At 35.6% G+C, this 18,803-nt stretch overlaps 1 protein-coding gene across 1 annotated transcript in view; it reads right to left on the reverse strand.

The window, feature by feature from the left end:
* Positions 1–12,080, reverse strand: part of LOC148951417 (triokinase/FMN cyclase-like) — a 13,179-nt gene extending 1,099 nt beyond the window's left edge. The window contains exons 1-4 of the mRNA XM_089091095.1: positions 11,949–12,080; positions 7,853–8,074; positions 4,201–4,582; positions 1,828–2,069 (exon numbers count right to left, since the gene is read on the reverse strand). Coding sequence (XP_088947221.1) covers positions 1,828–2,069; positions 4,201–4,582; positions 7,853–8,074; positions 11,949–12,080 — 978 coding nt within the window. The remainder of the gene's footprint in view (positions 1–1,827; positions 2,070–4,200; positions 4,583–7,852; positions 8,075–11,948) is intronic.
* Between the last annotated feature and the right edge of the window lie 6,723 nt (positions 12,081–18,803).

An 18,803-nucleotide genomic window follows, 5' to 3' on the forward strand; every position in this document is an offset into this window, starting at 1 on the left:
AAATTTCAGTATTTTATTTTTATTCACTCCATTATCATGGTTAAACTGCAAAAAAATTTGAAACTGGCGAAAAAACAACTCCATTATTCATTATTCATTGTACCCATCCTAAGAACCAGATACCAATACGCAGAGGAAGTGTAGTTTCCTGCTACCAGATCCCTGCAGTTTAAGGGAGTAACACTCCCGGCAGGTACAACGGCCCTTGCAACAAGAAACTCCCTCTTCTGCTCGCTTATTAGCAAAATTAAATTATAATCAGATTCTCAAACCAAATTAAAAAGAGAGTAAAATAGTATATTACGTTATATGAGTGAGAAAGGACATCCACATGTTAAAATAGTCCGTCAATAAAAATTTATTGTTTCACTTATTTCGAAACTAATAGTAACTACAATACACTGTAATTTTATTACTCCTTCAATCTAGTTTACATATCAATAGATGTCCTCTGTTCAAATGCAAACGATGACTGAGTCATGTCATTAACTTGATTTTTTTAGGTAGTCTCCACGCGCATTTTATTTTAATAAAAATATTTTTCGTATAAAACACCTTTTATACAGTGCATGACGTCGTTGCAATATTTTTATAGATCTTGGCCTTAGGTGGCTTGGTGCTTTTTGAACTGTTAGCAGTAGCAGTAATATATCTTTATAAAAATTCCTCATATCTATAGTCTCGTTCAACAGGTGGTCCATTCACCAATGCTCTTCCGAGTTTGACACTGCTGTGAATGTAGAAAATAGGCAAAGAGCTCCAAACCCATACGCCACGTCAATAGTCACGTCAGGAGGGGCTTCATCCCCCATAAAATTTTCTTATTTTCCCAGTGATTTTAACATTTCCTGGTGTTTCATGACATAAACTCTTACTACGCACCTTCGCACCAAGGCCTAAAGATTGAGACTAATCACAATCTTCGAACCGTCGCTGCTTTGTCAGATGCGAGCTGCTATTTACTTTCAAAACTCATTTACCGTATATCATTCTGGGCGTGTCAAGAGTCAGTAGGGGTTTTAGGCCTCATATTCTGGAGGAGAAAGGTATACCACAGAATTTTAAAAATAAAAAGAATTTAGAGTCGAATATCAGGAAAACTGGGTGGGGGGAGCTACACCCTGCGCAGGTCTGGAATCGCCACTGCCGAGAGTGACAAAAATGTCATGCACGACTCGAGGGGTCACAGCGTGGTGAAGTATACCACGCTTGGTGGAATTGCGCCATACGTGGTTGAACAAGTGGCTCCCCACGAGGTGACGAAGAGTGGCTAAAACTTCGGTTGGATGATTTGAGACACTTCTTGATTTGGGACAATCAGTCATGACTCATATAACTATCAACCATGGATTATTTGTTTATGCTGGATGGGAGGCGAAAAAGCATTTCCGGATGAAATCATACTTGCACTTTACACTCTATCTTTTGAATAGTAAAGTTGCAACAAATACCAAAATATATTCATAACGTTTTATTGGAAAGGAGGGTAGTTTTGTTATTTAATGTATGTAACTAGTTCCTATTTCTCTTCTGCTCTGCGCGTGACTGTGAAATAGTCAATGAATCAATTATTCCTTCTATCTGTTTATAGTTTCCCAAGCCAGTTTTATGTAAGTTTTTATTTTTAAACTACAACATTTTGATGTTATTGGTCTGCTTCTTTTTAGGTTTTTTGACTCTAAAATATAAATTCGTCTCATCTTGGTTTGTGATAATTTGATTTTAAAATAAATATCTTGTATTGGGAACATTAGGCAAATTATTGGACCTATGGTGGTCTGTGTTTATTTTATGCCTTAAGACGTCCTTTTTTTGTGATAATCTTACCTCAAAATGGGCCGTCCACCGTAGACCTTCATCACTGATGTAACTTGGAGTGAACCTCTCAAAAGAAGAAGATGTATAAACACATTTAGGCCATGCTTGGGCATTTGTAGGTTCGTCCAATAAATCAAACCAATATTGTTTGTCTCCAGGAATTTTTAACACCGAAAATTGAATACCAGCCATATTCAAAGAAGTCATCAAATGACCAGCATAGCAGCGACGCACTCTGACACCAAAGGCTTCTAAAAATGAGAAGTAATCGTAAAAAAATGAGGCAAACTTTTAAATTTAAAATGTGTCTATACGAATCAAAACAGATTGAATCCTCTAATGGTCTATGAATATTTCTTTTTGGGCTTATGAGCCCCAATTTATAATCAACTTAATATCAAAAGTGGTGGTTGCACCAATCTGAGTTTTATGCTTTAGATTTTTTTTTTCGTGCATCAGAGCTTTTATAAAATAATGATTCTCTCGATGTTCTCTACAAGTAAAGCAACACTAATTTCAAAAGGTTGTTGTTATATACAGTCGTTTGGATCTTCACTCCTTTTCAAATACATTCATTACGAATAAAAAGTAAAACAAAATGAAAAAAAACGTCATTTAAAGTAGAGCAAAAGCACCAAAGCTATTCTCCAGTTCTTAAATATTGGCAGGGAGCCAAAGATGGTGCCATCTTTAATTTAATATCGGGGCTAACTCTTTGAACATTCAGAAGCTGGCAATCTGTGATAAAAACTAATTAGAGGAAAGTATACAAATAATCGCCAATAGTTAATAGACTATTTCTAAATAGAAAATAGTCCCTCACCTAGACAAGACAGTAAATTACGACAAAATAGACGACTTTCTTAAAGCCCTTATTGCAAAGAACTGCAACTACTATTAATAAAAACCAATCACACAACCAATTTGCCTGAGGACAACACATCTATCCATGCTCATCCTCCATTACCTTCTATCCAGAGCTCCCCATTTTATCCAAAATCTGCATTGTATCTATCAAATATCGTTTCTGATCTTGGAAGGGCAGAAGAGAAGCAACCTGCCTCATTATTAACAAAAAACACGTATCATTTGGAAGTGCTCTGAAAATCCAGACAAATTAAACATTAAATAAATTCTAAGACCACACTGGCTATACATGACGATGATAAAAAAAATACGTACAAAATAATTAAATGATAAATTAGAAACCGCAGCTAAGGTGATTTCCAGCTAGTAGAAAAAAACAACAGAAAGACAAAGTAGACATCTCGGCAAGGACCTCCGCCAAGAAAAAAAAATTAATTTTTTTTCCCCTTTTTTTGAATGTTGAGAACGGCTTGTTGGAGATCCTTATCAAAATATTTGCTTTATCTTTTCGTTATTTCTTTTCCATCGGCTGAAAATCCTTTTCGATTTTCTTTTTTATTTCTTTTATATATTTTTCTCTCTGCATTTTTTTCCTTATTTGCATAAAAAGAATTAAAGATCTCATAAGTTGCCATGACCAATGACTCCAATGAAATCATCAATGCCCAAAACTTATTATTATTATTATTACTACTAGTAAATCATCAGTGTCAAGAGCAAAGACCAAGCCACAGCTGTACATGATGCTCTTCTAACGCAGCCTAACCAGAGTCCCTTGAATTCTATCAGAGCTTAGAGCCTCTATAAGTACGCTTTTTGGTCTAGTAGGGCAGACATGAAGACAATTAGCTTAAAGAAAAAGATTTAAATAAGAGAACAAAATAAATAAAACGAAGAATATGCATGGAGTGAGACACTACCATAGAGAAGCCAAAAAACAAAGAAAAAAAGACGAAAGAGAAGGAATAAGGCACAAGGAACAACCAATAACTAAATAAATAATTTTAATATGAGCCAAATAAGGCACAAGGAACAACCAATAACTAAATAAATAATTTTAATATGAGCCAAACAAGGCCATCTAACACAGTAATCTATGATGCACATCGCAAAATAATAAAATTAACATTAACCATCCCACCCTCCCCCCCCACACCCAAAAAAAAACCCACCAAAACACACACACAAAAGCAACTGAATTTTGTCTGCTTTCCTTGCCATTTCATTAATATAATTACAAACCTGAATAATTCACCTTTTTAAAGTCATCTACAGGGTTGCCAGGAAATTATATCTGGGACAAGAATAACCTGCACTTGAGGCTAGTCATTTCCTTTCAAAATTTTTTTTTTTCTATTCTTGAATGGTAGACAGTTCACAAGACACATTCACACAGCGCACAAACATACAATGGTAGAAATAAATATACAACTGAAACTAATAATTATTCATTTAGATAGCTAAAAATAGCATATTGGGAACTTTAATAACTATAGGGTCTACTATAATATTTACCTAGATGTTTGATAGCCTCTCCAATCATGACATTCTGTTCCATTATAGAAGTACCACCAAGATTATTAACAATCAATGCCACATCACTATCCCCATCTAGATGTAATCGAGTTGGTGACTCTGTATCCATTAAGATATTAAACATCTGACCTACTGCTTCTTCTGCATTATTAAATTGCACCTTTCTTACCCCAGCTTCGCCGTGAATTCCAAGGCCTAGTTCAGCTTCGCCATGATTTAAATGGAATAGAGAAGTGGAATGGCCTGGTAAAGTACATCCCTGGACACTAATTCCGACACTTCCAAGGTGCTCTTGTATGTGCTTCGCTTCGGACTTAATTTTACCGAGGTCGGATCCTTGCTCTGCTAACGCTCCACAGATCTGTAAAATTTGCTTATAATTAACAACTCTTTCGAATTGGCCTTTGTTTTCCGCCGCGATTGCAATACCCATAAAAGATTTTTATCAGAATACGACCTGCCTATGTAAAGAGCCAAACACCTTCGATGTATTTATTGTTTTCTCTAATTAGTTTTTCCCCCAACAACTTCGTGTGGAAGGAGGGGGGTCACACAAACTTGGGACGGGATTTAATTGAAATGGGAAGTGCCAGTTCTAATGCCCTTTTTAAGAATTGAAAGTGATTGGAGGGTACCCAACCCTCCTTCTATCCTCTTTTATCCGATGAAAATTTTGAGATAGCCATTCTGTTCAAAATAGTTGACAGGCTTCATATAATTTGCCTCCAGGGATGACATGATCAGCAAAATCCCTGTGGCAGGAGCCTTTAGTCATATAAATTACTCATTGTTTACGCATAAAAATTATAATACCAAAAGGAGGGCTTGCTTGACATTGGGCGTGCGATTGGCTTGAAACTTTCAGGGATTGGCATTTAGGTCAAAAGGATCAAATAACTTGGAGTTTACAGGGGGAGATGGGAAGGGGAAACGGACATGGGCAAAAAATTTTATTCATGATCAATTCTAAACATACAGTCAACTGCCGCAATCCAAAAAAGGACCCAACAAAGGGCCAGAAAACTTTACTCTCCGGCCACTTTGTATGAAAGACGGCGTCGTGAGAACTTAGAAGGTGTTCATTCGATCGGAAATTCAAAGTTCTATTGCCCTTTTTTGCGAGCCCAAAATGACTTGAGGGCAATCGACCTTCCTCAAGTGCCATTTCCTGCTACCCAGACCTCATAATCCCAATGATATTGGGTCAAATTTTGATATAATCATTTTTCTTAGAAACATCAAAGGGTCTAATAAGTATGCCTCCGAGGCCAACATACCTCCCATCCCGAGAGCAGTGGCCCTGAGTATATATCTAATGGCCATAGATATTTATGATATATGGCTAAAATTACAGTCAACCCAGAAAGTAATAATTCTAAAAACGTATTTGGTAGATAAACAGAACTAAGAGTTCCAAAAATATGCTAGGTGTTTTTTCAAAGAACGACAGACACAATATAAATTGGAAACTTAATGCTATACTGTATTTACTATTTTCTAGTTTTATTTTAGTTCTTCTATTTTCGGGTTTAGTGAAACTGAACACCATTATAGCATGTATCATCAACAATAGGCCTGTGTGACTGGAAAATCCGATTATCCAACCTTTTACTATAACTATAAACAATCATGATCTCATATCTTTAACGTTATTCATCTTTTATTTTTTGATGGATTAACCCCCCCCCCAAAAAAAAAAAATTATAACCTACCCGCCAAAATACTATGGCTATCAAATGAAACACTAATTCTCGTTTACAGTAGCGTAAATCCGAAAAAAAGGCTCGAAGGCAGCTTGTCTGTTCAGAAAATGTATTTTTAAGTCTTGATTCAATATGCCATACTACTCCACTATATTCAACGTTTAGAAAATCTCAATAAACCATAAAATGTAATTAAAATAAGGAAGTTTCCAGTTTTTTACAAAAGGGATGAAAAACTCCACAAAGTGGCTCGAAATTCGTAAAACTCGTTTCAGCTTGCCTGGGAGCCTCGACACAAATAAACACTGTATTGTACAACGCTATAAAAATAGCGCTATACTTTCTACAATGCTGTACTTCGTGTTAAGCAGCGATAATATAATTTTTAAAATACTATTACTTGTTTATTCTATGCTTTACGTTGCTTTAATAGCTAATTGAATATGAAACTTAAATCTCAGAGTCACCGGCTATCAGCTAAGAATAAAATATGTAGTACGTTTAAAATAAAAACTTGAAATTTTTGCTACGCAATATGATCCTACTACTACTAGTACTAACAACTCACTGCAGCACCAAGCAATATGATTTAATATCCAATAACTGAGTTATTTAAAGAATTTAGCTTTTTCTGCTTGTTGGTACCAGTCCACTGTCAATCTTTTAGCTGTGGATTTTAAAACAAACCTACTGTATAGTTTGTGTTTGGAAGTAACAGTAACACTGGGTCTGGCTTTATTTTAAAAGTAACACTGGGGAAGTTCATTATTTATGGCATAGCCGGAACCCTCAGGGGTTTTCAATAAGGAAGGAAAATAAATAGTTGCCTAAGTAGATCTTCTTTATTTATTAATCTTAATATTAATATGCGTCAACTTCCGAAACCCAAAATACATTTCCAGCCAAAAAAGTTTTGAGGAATTCCAATTTGAAATTGCTGGTTACCTGTAAACTCATGAAAAATATTCGATCTTACACAAAAACATACAAAAAAAGGACATCTAGCAATTCTGCACACATCACCTAAGGACAAAATAAGGCCATCAACTATGTACTTCTTTTTTTGGGGATATTTAAATCGGAAATGTTTTGGTAGGACTTGTGTTTTGATTTCTTCAAAACAGCGTGGTACATCCAACAAAAGAGCTTTAGGGGACAGCACCAATATCGCTCAATGGATAGCGTTTCTTGGTGTTCAAAAGACTTAAGGCGAGAAGTTTCAGAATCATATTTTTTAACCAGAACTGTCAATTATTTCACATAAAATTTGAAAGGTTTAGCGCTTAAAAATGTCATTTTTATTTTTCAAGCGAAGCCGGAGGCAATAGTTCCGAGAATCCCCTTTAGATTTTGGCCCCAATACAGGTGACAATGAAAAATACCAATTATATTGAAATCCGATGAGAATCTAATATAAAGCATTTGTCGTTGAACAGTAAACGAATAATATACAGAAAAAAAACAAACAAACAGAAAAGACTCCTGATGCAGATAATCTCTTGTTATATGTTTCGTATCCAGTGTCATATTTGATGTGTCATTTTCTTATGATCATTTTATTTATAACAGATGAATTTACAAAGTCCAATATAATTACTGAACTCATCAAGAAAGTAAAGATTAAACCCTATCGAACAAGGATAAATGAGTTGTAAAAATAAAGTCATTTCTAAATACCAAAAGATATTAATACCAAATTCGAATATTTTTTTTCTAACGCAGATTTTAGCCTTTCAATCTCAATTTAATTTTTCATAGCGTAATCACTCTTCATTTTGAAAGTAGGGCAAATGCAACCCTGTTAAATTTGAAATTGTTAAGTTTAGCATCAATTTCTGAAACCAGGGCATGCAGTAAAATCCTTGATGCTTAGAAAGATATGGATCCAAACATTGATTTGAAAAAAAAAAACTCTTTTAATTACTTGCCTTCGTGACAAAAAGTGTACCAGACAGTCCTCGTCTGCCAGCAGCGCTATCTTTAGTTTTAACAGCCGAATCATCTCCAACTGGAACCATTTTGACTTTGAATCCCTCAAGTTTCGCTCTCTCACTGGCTAAACCAAAATGGAGTCTGTCTCCAGTATAATTTAATGGAAGAAGAAGTACTCCGGCTAAATAAAAAGAGATTAGAATAGAATAAAAGGTTACCTGTGAAGTTGAAAAAAAGAAGAGAGTTTAAGATTTCAAACGTCTGTATTAATAAAAATTGAGTAATATCTACAATCGTATCTTGAGGAGGGATTTGAGCTTTTGGAAAGGTGACGCTGAATTTTTTCAGTGTCCAAAATAGTACTTTTCTTTGCGTCCTTCATAAGAAAAGGCACAATTTTGGCACAATGGTTTTTACTCACTTCCTTCTATTTAACTTTCGGTGGGAACCGGACGACGAATTGTACCAAAGGACCTTTGCATTAATTCTGACGACTGGTTTGACCAGTTACCCGCAGCTTCCTCGGTAATCGTTTACCAATCTTTGTCTCGACTCCATCAATGTCTGGAAACATGACCCTTCTGTGCCTCCAGAGGCACCAAGGTTTCGATAAAGAGTCTCCAGTCTTCGCGGTATCCTTCTACGACCAGTATATGCTCTCACTCAGGTTGCAGGAGCGTGTTGATAGCGTAGATTTGACTGGTGTATGCCACGTACGGCGATCTTGAGAAGATCCTTCCTCCTCTATTTTTAGGTTGCTACCGCAAGGTTGCCTTGGGAGTCTAGGGTCCCCCATTCGCAAGACAATACTTTTGTGTTGATACAATGTCACAATGCCATGATGGTCATTTTTCGGACCCTCTTTTTGAGACTCGAAACGTCCAGTGTATGTTCAAGATTCTTCGGAGACATATTTTCAAAGACCAGAATCAGATGTCCTTGATCTGCATCAATATGGTATAATCAGGTGACACACGTCAGAATTGACAGAACGTCAATATTGAACAGTCTAACTGTGATGCGAAGTGAGAAGAGGTTCGATCGCAAGATTCTCTTCATTCTGCTGAAAGCTCCACTTACTCGGCCTATTCAGGAGGCTACTTCTTTTGCAGTGTGCCATTGTTTCCAACAATGCTTCCCAGGTATTTAATTTGATAAGCTGTCCCAACTCACCATCTCCGCACTTGATCTGAAGTAGCTACTTCGAAGTCAACGTGCAAAATTTTGAGTCTGAAAATTTGTCCACCTTAAATTTTTTTCAAGGTATGTTTTCTGCCCTCCTCCTCTTCATTTGAAGGAGGCTACTTTCTCATACACAAGGAGATATCAAAATATTGAATCTTGGAAACAACGCAAAGTAGTACCAAGGAGCTTAAGCCGACGCCTTTTTATAACAACTAGTGCCTTTGCCCTAGTGCCTTTTAACTCCTTCTCTTGCTGTTTGAACTCGTGTCATAACGGGTAGTGTGCAGGATATACCGAAGACAGTGATAGTGAAGCAGGTACCACACTCTCGCACATTCTGCCTTATTGGCCATGACTCTATTACGAGTCTTAAAGATGAAGTTGCTCCACCCTTCTTCATAATTTCATGTTTTTTCTATAGTTTTATACTAAAAAATCTCATGATTTTTCTATTATATCATTATTTATATTTTTGGTAAGTAAAGAATGTTAAATAATGCTTGTTCAAGGTTTTCAACCTTTGAATTATTTTGAAGCATTCAAAACAACTATATGAAATTGGGATTTTCTAATGTGCTTTCGAGACCAGTGTTTTATCCAACGCTGTTCTTAGCGCTAAGCCAACGAAACTTTTAAAATATTTAGTTGGAACGCTTTAAAAACACTTGCATCATTTCAAATAGTCTTCCTTATACGTCATAGTCAATTGTCTGTCCACAGAAATATATGTGTAGATCGTAATCTTTCTTTTTCTTTATTTTGACATGCACCTTTTCTTTCATTTATGACTCAAAGCTTGCAGTCTCTTAGATTAGACCACAGTGGAGGCAAAGGCACCTGTAACCTTCTGAAGGTTAGTTTGGGCCTTGGCCCACAGCAATAAAAAAATTACAAAACGGCTATACTTTTTGCATTTTAAAATGCTTTTAGGAAAATGCTGAAACTTTAGTGCGAAAAGCAGGTGACGGTAGCCCCCTTGTATGATTTTCAAGAATATCATATATTTTGGGTTTCTTCCAGAGACCCAAATAGGGGAATGAACCCACAGTTCTCCACTTTGTGAAAGTAAAATATCAGATCCAAATATTGTGATAATTAACGTTAATTCTATCGAGTTGGCTGTTTTAGACCTGGCAATTGGATAATGCCTGTTCGCTCTTCTTTTTCATATGAGACTTTCTCCGTTTGTTTACGTTTTTCCTTCTTCCATCTTTTTTATCCTCCATCTTCCATCATGTAGTCCATCTTCCATTTGTTTATCTTCCATCTTTTGTTGTACCGGAAGGCCCAGTCCCACTGTCAAATCATTACCAAATCTCACTTTTCGTTAAGATGTATCTTTAATTTTTCACCTTCTCTTTTCCTTATTTCCTTTCTTTCTTTTTTACTTTTATTTCCATTTTTATAACTCCGTCTCAATTGAGGGCGATCCTGAATTCTCTCCCCTCTTTGCTAAGTCCCTACCAAATCTCCCTTCTCTGTGTATGTCTATATAAAATTCTTCTACTTTTCACTTGTTTGCTCATTCGTTCTTTTGGCCCTTCTTCGTTCTTTTGAATGAGCGTAAAGACCCCTTGGCTATATCCCTTCCTAATCTGACTTCTTTATACATGTGTATCTAGGATTTTCCCCCCTTTCTTTCTCATTCTCCTTCTTTCTATTCTTATCCCCTCGTCTTTGACGGAGGTGGGACTGAAACCAACCATGCCATGTCCCCTCCTAATTTCACTTTAATGGTCTGGTGTATCTATGATTTTTCTCTTTTTGTTTCCTCAGTATTACTTTTTCCTTTGCTCCTGGAGGGCTTTGGACTCCCGACTTTTCCTTGCCACATCCCTAGCTAGCAATGCCTTTTTTATGCAGGCACATATACGGGTTATTCCCTTTCTTTTTACCATTCTTTCCCTTCTTTCTTCCATTTTCTCTCCTTTCGGTTTTTACGACCGCTTTCTAAAGGAAGGGAAACTCTCATTTTGCTATGTCTCTGCCTAACTTCTGTTCCTTGTCCAGGTGTATCTATGATTTTTCTGCTTTTCGTTCCTTGTCCTTCTATTTCAACGTTAGGAATCTCTTTGTTCCGGAGGGGGGGGGGGTATGGACTCCCATGGCGGCTCTCTTTGCTAATAAAAGTTCTTTGTTCAGGTGTATATATGATTTTTCTCCTTTTTTCTTGTGGTTTTTCCCTTTCTCTCTCTCTCATTTTCCCTTCTTCACTCCCTTGTCCCAGAAAAGGGGGAAGGTTTGGACCACACTTTGCCAAGTCTCTTCCAAATATAAATTCTTTTTCAAGGTGTAGCTGAAAATTTTCGACTTTTATTGTTCGTAATTTCTGTGTTCCTCCTTTATTATCTTTTTGACCCTTCTGGCACAAGCAGCTGAGGTGGGGTGGAATCCCTAGGCCAGATCCCTGACTAATATCACTTCTCTTGTGCAAGCGTAACAAGAATTTTCTTCTTTTCTTTTCCATCTTCTTCCTCTTTCCTATACACCTCAGTTTTATATTTTACTACTTTTGTCCAAAGAAGGGGAAGGAGTCGAAGACCCATCATTGGCTACATCCCTGAGACCAGCCATGATAGGGTTCAAACAAATTTAATATTTTTTGCTAAGAAATAACCGAGCATAGTTTTAAGCACTAAACTGAAGTCACATTATTGAGCTACACGATATCATTTTTACATATCCATTCTTAATTTCATAAACAGAACAAAACGATTGTTCCCCAAAAATTCTGCGGTAAAGTGTTCTTGTCATTGGTTTACTTCGACAATCAACCTTTTCAAAATCTGAATTTGCTTTGTGCTAGGCACGAAAGAAAGAACGTAAAGCTCATCTGATTGGTTTTTCTGTGTGAAGTATTGAACAAGTAAAAGAACGTAAAGCGATAGATAAAAAAAGGACAAATACTCTCCAGAGCCATTGCTGACGCATAGGGTTCCAAATTGACGTTTCGGTTTCTGGGTCTTCTTTTACACGAACAAGTAGACAAGCGTGTCGTCCAACCATGCTGCGACGGGAATCAATCCTAGGCCTTCGCATCGCCAAGCAGAACATCAATACGCTGTGCTACCACATGGTTGAAAGCAATCGAGTCAAAAGGTCCTTTTTTAAGCTGTCTCTCTGTTTCAGGATTTATATCCTTCACGAAATAACCGTTCTCCTTAAAAACTTAACAATCGTATTTTTGCTCTCTCGTAGAAGTTAAGAAAATTTCAAAAGGACCATATAGTTTTGGACATAAAAATAAAATATCCTCTCCCCAACCCCCACTACTTTCCAGAAAACTTGATTCCTTCTAGACGTCCTTCTTTTCAATTTTTTAAAGTGAAACAATGCAACATAATTATTTTCTGTTATTGCTAGAATACAAACTCATAAACGAGTCTATAAATTTTTCAGATAAGATCCTGAATATGATCAGTGAACTTCATAATCTGGTAAAAAATTTTAATTGCCCTATATCAATATTTACATCGTATTTTGAACGTATATTGACGCTTTTTATTGGTAGTTAATTATATTTTAAACTTTTAGCAATATATATGGGGAAGAAGGGTTTCTAGCCAAAAACCCTTTAACAGAACTCAATCATAAGGAATCTCGGTGCGGAGATCACGACCAGGAACGTAGAGGAGGGATTTCGAGACGTGGCTGCTCAAAATACCATGGTTTTGTAATTGTGGAATAGTAGTCCTTTAATTCAGGTGATGTTTTTTTTTGGTAGATTTGATCGCCCAGCACAACATTGAAATTTCCAGCATACATGTCTGATCATAACATGTTGTTTCGTTCAGCAAGACAGCTGAAAGAAATTATTTTTCCATTAGATCCATAAAAGTTGAATTTTATCAGTCCGCTATTCCCGAGTTATGAAAAATAATTTGAAATTATAATACGACCAAAACCAAAAATCTTGAAAAGGAAAATTATAAAGTCAATCAATCAAAAACATTATAAAGTCAATCAATAAACTCTTATACAGACTCTGTTACAGCGCGCTCCCTAAATTGGGCCTGTGGTCGAGTATACTTGTTCGCTTTGTTTCTAGAGGAGCACACGGCTCCTACAGCACCGGTTGAATGTTTTTCAGAATTGAGCTACAAGGGTATCAATTACCGGTAATAATCTCACTAAACCCTCTTAGTTGCCTCAAAAGATCTAAACGAAATAGTAAAAGTGACTTCTTAATACCCCCTACTTACTGCTTGTTGACAGAGTATTTCGGGTCAAGCGGACCTATCTTTGGTCATGGGAATGACAATCTGTGACCAAGACGATTCCCATCTTCGTCGATATCGGTGAAAGCTGACAAAGAGCTTCAGTTTAGTCTTCATTGTGGCTAGACAGTCTTGGCCGCTAGAGCGTCTCTCACAAGAGGACAATGACACGGAGGTTAGTGATTTCTTCTTGAGGATTATTTGGATGGATATCAGATACGCCCTAATCTTGTGAGCTGACATTTCTGCATTATGTCCCCTAAATTATGGTTTTGGAAACATCTTTTTCTTATCTCTTCGATCAAAGCCTTATCAGCGAGGCGGAGGCCTAAGATTTTCGCTAGGCAACTTTGGTCCAAGACTTAGTGCTTCAACATCAATGGGTTTCACTCCAAGTTCAGCTTGCATAGATTAGTACTGACCTGAACACCGCTTCAGAAATTTAGGTTTTGGTGCAGAAAATGAATTTGGCACTTACGGAGGGCTTTTTTCAGCCGGGCGAAAACTGTCGCTGCTGATGCTATTCTATTTTGTATCTTAGATTTGCAGCTACCATGTATTTCGATCAATGAGCCTATATAGGTGAAGTTTTACTCTTTCAATCTCTATCGAGTCAAAGAATATTCTCGAGAGAGAGTTACAGTCATACACACGAGTAGTAATCAATGTTATACTTTACGTACGCCCCTAGGAATCTCTATGCTATTTGCGTACGCCTCTACACCTTTTCAAAGAGATTCAGAACTCCCTCACATGGTATTATACTTCTGGTCCATCTTGTGCTATTTGGTTTATTGACTTACCAAGGCCAACCAGACAGGTTTCTGGTGGGTATAGTCTGGTTTGGTGGGTATAGTCTGGTTTGGTGGGTATAATCTGGTTCGGGGGGTATAGTCTGGCTTTGCTTGCGTGTATAGGAATTCCCATGTTATTTGCTTGCGTGTATAGGAATTCCCATGTTATTTGCTTGCGTGTATAGGAATTCCCATGTTATTTGCTAACAGATATAGGACAATGTTATTTGCTTGCGTGTATAGGAATTCCCATGTTATTTGCTTGCGTGTATAGGAATTCCCATGTTATTTGCTTTCCTTTTTAGGAAGTACCATGCTTTTTCCGAACATCTATATGACCTTGTTATTTGCTTGCTTGCATAGGAATTCCCATGTTTTTTGCTTGGGGTAATAGAAAGTCCCGGTTTATTTGATTGAGTCTATAATAATAAACGTATTATTTCGTTACAGCTATAGGACCATGTTATTTGCTTGCCTGCATAGGAATTCCCATGTTATTTGCTTGCCTTAAAAACGAAATTTTTGTGTTAAATAAGTAGTTTTTGTATCTTTTAAAAGAGCTTTAAGGGATTTGAGAGACTCAGTTGCCTCATTCCTAGTGGTTTTTCTTTACTTGGTGCCCATTAAAAACGAAATTTTTGTGTTAAATAAGTAGTTTTTGTTTCTTTTAAAACAGCTTTAAGGCGTTTGAGAGACTCAGTTGCCTGATTCCGTGTGGTTTTTCTTTACTTGTTGCCCATTAAAAACCAAAATTTTGTGCTATATAAGTAGTTTTTGTATCTTTTAAAAGATCTTTAAGGGGGTTTGAGACTCAGCTGCCGGATTCACCGTGGTTTTTCTTTACTGATTGCCCATTGAAAACGAAATTTGTGTGTTAAATAAGTAGTTTTTGTATCTTTTAAAATAGCTTTTCGGGGGTCGATAGACTCTGTTGCCTGATTCCATGAGGTTTTTCTTTACTTTGTGCCCATCAAAAACGAAATTTTTTTGTTATATTATTAGTTTTTTTATCTTTTAAAAGAGATTTTCGTGGTTTGAGAGACTCAGTTGCCTGATTCCGTGTGGTTTTTCTTTACTTGGTGCCCATTGAAAACGAAATTTGTGTTTTAAACAAGTATTTCTTGTATCTTTTAAAAGAACTTTTAAGGGTTTGACAGACTCTGTTGCCTGATTCCGTGTAGTTTTTCTTTACTTGGTGCTCATTAAAAACGAAATTTTTGTTGTTAAATAAGTATTTCTTGTATCTTTTAAAATAACTTTATGGGGTTTGAGAGAATTTGTTGTCTGATTCCATGGGGTTTTTCTTTACCTGGTGCCCATTAATAAATACATTTTTGTTTTAATTAATTATTTATTTTATCTTTTACTAGAGCTTTTCTGATATGTAAAGACTTGTTTTCCTGATTATTTGTTGATTTTCTTTACTTGGTACAAATTAAAAACGAAAATTTTGTTTTAAATTAGTAGTTGTTGTATGTTTTAAAATAGCTTTACGGGGATTGAGAGACTCGGTTGCCTGATCCCGTGTTGTTTTTCTTTACTTGGTGCCCATTAAAAACAAAAGTTTTGTGTTAAATAAGTGGTTCTTGTATCTTTTAAAAGAGCTTTAAGGGGTTCGAGAGACTCGGTTGCATTGTATTTTCCATAATTTTCTTACAAGAAACGAGCTTTAAGGGGTTTGAGAGACTCTGTCGCCTGATTTCGTGTGTTTTTTCTTTACTTTGGACCAATTAAAAACAAATTTTTTGTTCTAATTAATAAGTTCTTGTACGGTTAAAAAGAGATTTAAGGGACTGGAAATAATCGTTGGCATTATTCCATTTTGTTTTCTTTTCGTGGTTACCAATAATAAAGAAATTTTGTCTTAAAAAAGTCGTTATTGTATCTTTTAAAAGAGGTTTCCGAGGTTTGAGAGTTGGCTTATTCCGTCTGGTTTTTCTTTACTTGGTGCTCATTAAAAACGAAATTTTTGTGTTAAATAAGTAGTTCTTGTATCTTTTAAAAGAGCTTTACGGGGTTTGAGAGACTCTGCTGCCGGATTTCGTATGGTTTTTCTTTACTTGGTGCTCATTAAAAACGAAATTTTTGTGTTAAATAAGTAGTTCTTGTATCTTTAAAAGAGCTTTACGGGGTTTAAGAGACTCGGTTGCATTGTATTTTCCATAATTTTCTTACAAGAAACTAGAGTTTACGGCCAAAAACCCTTATTAGCTTTGTATTATTTTCTTACATCTTTGGAAATCATTAACGATAACAAACATGTTTTCGACCAGATGGGTTTTTGAAAGCACATTCAGCATGGCGTGCTCTATTTTTTTTTATCATGAACCCTTTAGAGACCAATTTGATCAACTTGGAGAAAGTTCAAATAGAATCGTTACTGATATTGGTATTAGTGCGTAAACTACTAACTGACAAAAATATAAAGAACTTTTTTTTCTTAGAATATATTATTTGAGTACATTTCTTATTGCGTAGGTATTTCTGGTCAAAACCATATAGTTTAAGAGTGTCTTTGGGAGTTTAAGAGATATATTTCTAAGTCTCTCATATGTTTTTTTTGTCTAAAACATACAAGTTGGAGTGGGTAGTTTGCTATTTCTGGCTTTTCAGAGCTAGGTTTCTTAGTTTCTCTTATGTTTGTGTTATCTAAAACATACCGTTGGAGGTGGATGGTTTTCTATTTCTGACTCTTCTTCTCTGGGTTTCATAGGCTTGTTTATGTGTATGTTGTCTGAAACCTTTAGTTTGGGATGCTATGTGGGCTTTTCAGAGCTAAGTTTCTTAGTCTCTCATAGGTGTGTGTTATCTGAAACCTACATTTTGGGGTGTGTAGTTTGCTATTTTTGACTTTTCTGAACTAGGTTTCAAAGCCTTTTGTAGGTTTGTATTGTCTGAAACCTATAGTTTGGGATGCTATTTGGGCTTTTCAGAGCTAGGTTCCTTAGTCTCTCATAGGTGAGTGTTGTCTGAAACCTACAATTTGAGGTGGGTAGTTTGCTATTTCTGACTTTTCAGAGCTAGGTTTCCTAGTGTCTCATAGATGTCTGTTGTCTGAAACCTACAATTTGAGGTGGGTAATTTGCTATTTCTGGCTTTTATGAGCTAGGTGATGAACTATTTCTGTAAAATCTAAGCTAATACGAGGTATTGGTCGTAAAATCTAGTTTTTTGTAAGAAAATTATGGAAAATACAATTCTCTGGTTCAAATCTGAAACCTTAGTATATTTTTAAATCGAAAAATAAAACTTTTTCTATAAAATCTGAGCTCAAAAAGAATTTTTGACCGTAAATTCTAGTATTTTTTGTAAGAAAATTATGGAAAATACAATGCGTTGGCTCATAGGTGAAAATTAAGTCCAGTTATGGATCGAAAAATAAACTATTTCTATAAAGTCTGAGCTAATAAGGGTTTTTTGCAGTAAACTCTAGTTTTTTGTAAGAAAATTATGGAAAATACAAATCTCTGGTTCAAATCTTAAACTTAAGTCTATTTTTGGATCGAAAAATAAAATCATTTCAGTAAAATCTGAGCTAAAAAGGTTTTTTGACCGTAAACTCTAGTTTTTGTAAGAAAATTATGGAAAATAAAATTCTCTTGTTCAAATCTGAAACTTCAGTCTATTTTTGGATCGAAAAATAAAACTATTACTAAGAAATTTGAGTTAACAGAGTTTCCGACCATAAACTCTAGTTTCTTGTAAGAAAATTATTGGAAACACCGTGTATTGGGTCATAGGTGAAAATTAATCCCATTTTTTAACCGAAGTATCAAGTATTTCCTTAAAATATGAGCTAAAAACGACTTCTGGCCGTAAACTCTAGTTTTTTCTTATAAAAAAGTAGTGCTAAATATATGTCTCTGGTTAAAATATGAAACCTATGTCTATTTTTGGATCGAACCATAAAACTATTTCAGTAAAATATGTGCCAATAAGGGTTTTTGACCGTAAACTCTTGTTTCTTGTAAGACGACTCTTGAAACTACAATTATCTAGCCCAAATTTGAAACTTAAGTTAAGTTTTAGATACTCAGAATAATGAGGACTGATTATTCTTATTCAATATTTTTTCGATAAATACAGACTATTTTTTTTTTTAAACTTCGAAATTATTCAACTTTATTTATTTCTTATCTTTTTTTGTATGTATCTTAAAATGACAAAATATGCCTACGGCTCTAACAATTCTACTCTATGATTAGTCAGAGATATGATGTGGTTTTCCCATTGGTATTCTATGTCCGGTTATTGACACTACTTAATCTATTGCATGTATTAAATCAGTATTTTTTACGCAGTGGAACGAAAAACACATAAGTCATAGCTTAAAAAAAAGTGAAGATGGAGCATTTTAATAGTGTGTTCACATAACAAGGTTATTGTAGCATTGAATGCCGACAAGGAGAAGTATTTAAACTATGAAACAATTAAAAGTGGTACCACTATTTGAAATGTATGCATGCATTGTCATAACAATAAGGACTTCAATTTATTTGGAATACCGAAAAAATTCAACTCTTATGTTGGTGGATATGCGAGTTTGAGTTCTCCAGAGATGATTGCCCTCAAAGAGAATGCCAACATAAAAATAATCGTTGATGATAGAGGACAACTCTTTTCTACTGTTGCAGGTAACACATTACCTACTGATACATCCAATCATCAGCTTTCGGGTATTAGCATTTAACAGAAGGTCAAAAAAAGAAAGGCCTACTATTCTACTAATATCGTAAACCATATCTTCTCTA

This window comes from Artemia sp. Qi Xiang Cuo, chromosome 6, assembly GCF_049724085.1.
Source record: "Artemia sp. Qi Xiang Cuo chromosome 6, ASM4972408v1, whole genome shotgun sequence".
In the NCBI taxonomy this organism is placed as follows: domain Eukaryota; kingdom Metazoa; phylum Arthropoda; class Branchiopoda; order Anostraca; family Artemiidae; genus Artemia; species Artemia sp. Qi Xiang Cuo.